This window comes from Tarenaya hassleriana, unplaced genomic scaffold (assembly GCF_000463585.1).
Source record: "Tarenaya hassleriana unplaced genomic scaffold, ASM46358v1 Cleome5, whole genome shotgun sequence".
In the NCBI taxonomy this organism is placed as follows: domain Eukaryota; kingdom Viridiplantae; phylum Streptophyta; class Magnoliopsida; order Brassicales; family Cleomaceae; genus Tarenaya; species Tarenaya hassleriana.
Window position 1 is genome coordinate 1,470,074 of NW_010967707.1, and position 4,542 is coordinate 1,474,615.

General features: G+C 38.6%; 2 protein-coding genes across 2 annotated transcripts in view; both read left to right on the forward strand.

Moving 5' to 3' along the window:
* Positions 1-1,604, forward strand: part of LOC104826186 (ras-related protein RABA5d-like) — a 2,036-nt gene extending 432 nt beyond the window's left edge. Inside the window, exons 2-3 of the mRNA XM_010558755.1 lie at positions 3-150; positions 1,105-1,604. Of these exons, the coding sequence (XP_010557057.1) occupies positions 3-150; positions 1,105-1,424 (468 nt within the window). The 3' untranslated portion in view covers positions 1,425-1,604. The remainder of the gene's footprint in view (positions 1-2; positions 151-1,104) is intronic.
* A 106-nt stretch (positions 1,605-1,710) lies between these two features.
* LOC104826187 (signal peptide peptidase-like 5) overlaps positions 1,711-4,542 on the forward strand; it is a 6,870-nt gene continuing 4,038 nt past the window's right edge. The window contains exons 1-5 of the mRNA XM_010558756.2: positions 1,711-2,056; positions 2,650-2,808; positions 3,037-3,148; positions 3,280-3,399; positions 4,485-4,534. Coding sequence (XP_010557058.1) covers positions 1,904-2,056; positions 2,650-2,808; positions 3,037-3,148; positions 3,280-3,399; positions 4,485-4,534 — 594 coding nt within the window. The 5' untranslated portion in view covers positions 1,711-1,903. The remainder of the gene's footprint in view (positions 2,057-2,649; positions 2,809-3,036; positions 3,149-3,279; positions 3,400-4,484; positions 4,535-4,542) is intronic.

The following is a 4,542-nucleotide window of genomic DNA, read 5'->3' on the forward strand; positions in this document are numbered from 1 at the left end:
AGGCTCAGATTGGGGATACGGCGGGTCAGGAGCGATTCCGAGCCGTCACCTCCGCCTACTATCGCGGCGCTGTCGGAGCCCTCCTCGTCTACGACATCAGCCGCCGCACCACCTTCGAGAGCGTCGGTCGCTGGCTCGATGAACTCAAGAGTGGGTAGTCTCTGCTTCCTTCAATCTTCGTCTCCAGTTTCTGTTTTTTGGTTGATTTTTAGGGTTTATTGGGTGTGATTTGCGGATTTTGTTGGATAGATCGGTGCATCTTTATGTTCGGATTCGGTTGATCGTTGATGATCGATTAGGATACAAGTTCCTCCCCGGTTTGGTGATGCTGTAGGTTAGCTAGGTCCTGTAGTTGACTAAAGATTGGAATCATTAAGTTCGTTTGGTACATTTCTTGATTCGGTGGGTTAAACATGAAGCTATTTTTAGACTAGGTTTCAGATGGGTTTGGCCGTATGAATTGTTAGACCTGAGGTCGTATGATGATCTCGTCACTGGGAAAACTGCTCATTTGAGGTTCAAGAATCTCATTAAGCCTAAATATAGTAAATTTTGTGTATGTATTTGGTCTCAGGAATCTTGCCATGAAGGTCAGGGTCTCCTGATGTTCTTCAGTTCTTTGTTTTGCCCGCCTTTCTTCCCACATTGTTTACTGTTTCTCCTTTGCTCAAACTCTAAAGCTGATTCCTCGTTGAATCTGAATTTCTCTTTAGTTAGTAGCACGAGAATATTTTGATCCATACTAGAAATACGAGGTGATAACAGGAGGTATGTTATGGCATTTTCATAAGACCATAGGATGGTACTCAACTGTCCATTTGTTTCAAACTTTTCCTTATTTGTTTCTACTTAACTCTTATTAGCCGCCTACTTATGAATAGGCAGAACTGTTGTAAGCATGGGTTTTTTTTAAGGCTTGATCAGACGCCTCTTACTAATGATATCCAATAAATGCCCTTTCTCCATGTTCTGGTTGCTCGCAAAATATTTGGAGACCCAATATCAAATTTCTTTGCGACCTTCATCCACATATTAGCATATGTTTCTTGCCTTTCGGAAATTATGATGTGTGTCTTTGTGTATAATTTCACTTTTTCTTTCCAGCTCATTCGGATACTACAGTAGTGAGGCTGCTGGTGGGCAACAAAAGCGACTTAGAAAATGTAAGAGCGGTGAGCATGGAGGAAGGGAAAGCCTTAGCCGAATCTGAGGGACTCTTCTTCATGGAGACGTCGGCTCTGGATTCAACTAACGTCAAGAGAGCTTTTGAGAGGGTTATCCGAGAGATCTACGATAACTTGAGCCGCAAGCAACTCAACTCCGACACATACAAAGCCAAACTGACCGTGGACCGGGTAAGTCTCGTTAAGAATGACAAAGATGGCTCCAAACAAGGCTTCGGGTTCTCTTGCTGCTCCCGTTGATGCTGTTTGCTTCATTTGTTTTTCCTTTCTTATTTATAAATTTTGATATGCTTTGTTTCTTTTTTTAAAACCTCATAGAGAAGCCCAATTTCATAATTATAATTTCGAGTGACAGGATTGATACCAACATCTGTGTTGTATTCTTGTATTTAAATCAATGCATTATAGTTTTCCTTGTTACCGATTTTTCATATATTTTTATCTTAAAAATATGAAAAGAAAATCTTATTACTGATTTTTTTTGTTTTAATCGTTTTTTTTTCAATTACTTTATAGTAAAGAAGGAAAAATTCCTAAATTTGAAAAACATAAAAGACAAGAAAAAATATTCTTTCCCCAAAATTTTCTCTGGTTTGTATTGAGGAAGAAGATTAACGAAGAATAGTTTCTTCTTCTTCTCTCTCTCTCTCTCTCTCTCTTTCTCTCTTTTTGGCTTCCTTGTCTTCCTCCGGTATTTTCTCTATCTCTATACGGCGGGAATGTCACCACCTCCGTGGAGCCACCGCCTCTTTGTGGCTTCGGCGACAGCTGTCCTCTTCCTGATCGGCCGGTCATCTGTACGAGCTGATAATGTCTCTCTGAAAGACACCACCGCTCCGAAATTCTCCGGCTGCAGTAATGAATTCCACATGGTAATGTCATTCGATTTCATAGATTTTTTATTCTCTTTTACTCTGATTGGAGTTTCCACACACAATATATGGGAAGGTGCTCTAGTGTTTATCAATGTACGTAATGATTCATAGCGTGTTTAATTTGCCATATGTTTGGATTCTTGATATGTTCCTCGATCGTTTATTTGAATTTAGGTGTTGGATATTATCCAATATCGAGGTGTACGTACTATCTAAATGCATGTTTTTCATGTTCCCGGCATGATAGTAGGATTCATGATCGATCAGCATTCAGGAATGCTTCTTTGTAGGGAATTTACCTAATTGCTTCCGTGGTCAACTAATGGTTGTGATTCATGGACAAGACTTTAGTTGAATGGTGTCGACTAAAAACCAGTCAAGTTATCCGTGCCCCGTAGTTTCATTTGTCGATTTGCAGTGTTTTCTTAATGCTTCTTATTCACAATGATTTGTTTGTGTGGATATTTATAAGCTCGTCGATCCATTCAAAGCAAGAATGTTTGTTCATTGCCTAACAATTTTTATGCATTGCTCCTGATTACAGAATCCATATATCTCCGATTGACTATTATATTGTTTGACATCTGAAGGTCAAGGTCAAGAACTGGGTTGATGGGGTAAATGGCGAATTTTTCTCTGGCATGACTGCTCAGTTTGGCGGACAGCTGCCTTCTGATGAAGATGAAGCTGTTAGGCTGCAGGCTGTTTTAACAAGTCCTATAAATTGCTGCTCCGCTTTAGCCTCCAAGGTATTCCTTTTTCTGTATCTTGAAATATGATGAAGGCTTCGTAGAACTCTAGAGTGTGCATGCATTTTGCCGAACCCACGCTCTCCAACACAACCCAATGCTGAAAATGGATGGAGAGCTCGATGCTTTGTGTAATGTGAAACAGCATAATATTTTTAGTCAATATCAATAAGTTTAATGCCTACAAAAGGTGAAAAAAACATTGTTTGTCATATAATCCTTTTCCAGGTATCTGGTTCTATTGCCTTATGTTTGCGTGGTGATTGTCCTTTCACGACTAAGGCAGAAGTTGCACAGTCAGGAGGGGCTGCGGCTATGGTGTTAATCAACGACAAAGAAGGTAGAGCTTTTGAGAGTGTGTTGATGATATTTGAAACCCCTAATCATAATATCTGCTTGGTATTTCTTCTTACTCATTCAATTTATATTGATTAACTTCTGACATCTGTTTCTCCAACCTTTGCTTTCTAGGTCTAGAGGAGATGATTTGTACGCAAAATGATACCTCCTTAAATGTTTCTATTCCTGTTTTGATGATTGCAAAGTCAAATGGAGAAGCCCTTCAAATTTCCATTGAGCAAAAAAAGAAAGGTAAAATCTAGCGTTCGTCTTTTTTGTGACACCTCATTCTCTGAGGTTCTTGAATTTCATTATGAAGTAAGTGTTTTGTGGCTTTGCCTCGTGGGAAACCAGTAATATCCTCTCTTAGACCAGAAGGATACGAGTTTTTTCCTTGCGTAAATACCTGAGCTTATTAACCGTTATTATCTGCTCTTCCATTTGGCCCACTGGAACTTGAATCTGAGATGAATATATCTCCTGAGCAGTAAGACGATTGGTACCTTTTTAAGATGGAAGTTTCTGATGAGCCACTTTTTTATGTTAACATAAGCGAGTCAACAGAACAAGCGAATTGAAATCGCCAACCCTAACCAGGGGAAAAATTCTGACCAGGCTCATTTTCTGCAACACAATTAAAGGTTGAATTGCCAAGACAAACAATCTTCGATTTCTGTTCTCTTCTTTTTGCACTCATTTCTGTTTTCATTTAATAATTTATCATAGCACTGATTTCTGTCGTGTCTACAATTTCTGCTTTTTCTATTTTCTTCGTTTGAAGTTTTGGCTATATCACATTTTTTATAATTTTCAAATTTTTTGTTTCATCGTCATATAATTAGATGTAGGGTCAGAGGGGAAAAGAACCAGAGTTTTTTTAGAAGCTTTGGCTCTGCGAGGATAGGATTTTGAATATTTTCCATTTGGTGTCGATAGATTAGCAAAAGAATGTTATTGGATTCAGTAGCTTCCCATGGCGATGACTCTGATTGACCGTTTGCATTTGATATAGAATCTCTGCTTGTTAGATGGAAATTTTTGCCCTACACTTTGAAACAATGCATTGTTTCTGTTCATATTTGATTGTGCATTTTCAAAAGTTCAAATCTTTTTTCTCACCTAAAATAAACATATTCTGGGAGGGTTATGACATGGGATTTTCCAGAACAGAAAAGAGACTGAGTAGAAAGAGTTGGAGTAAGCACCGAGAAATAGTCGTACAATTCTTTTCTGTTATTCCAACTAGATGTTAGTCTGTCTCAGATTCATCTGATTCTTTATTTGAAGTTGTTTTCTATTGACGGTTATGTGATTTGTTATATGATTCTTTGATACAGTGGAACTTTTGCTGTATGCTCCAAAACGCCCAATTGTAGATTATGCAGTGGCATTCCT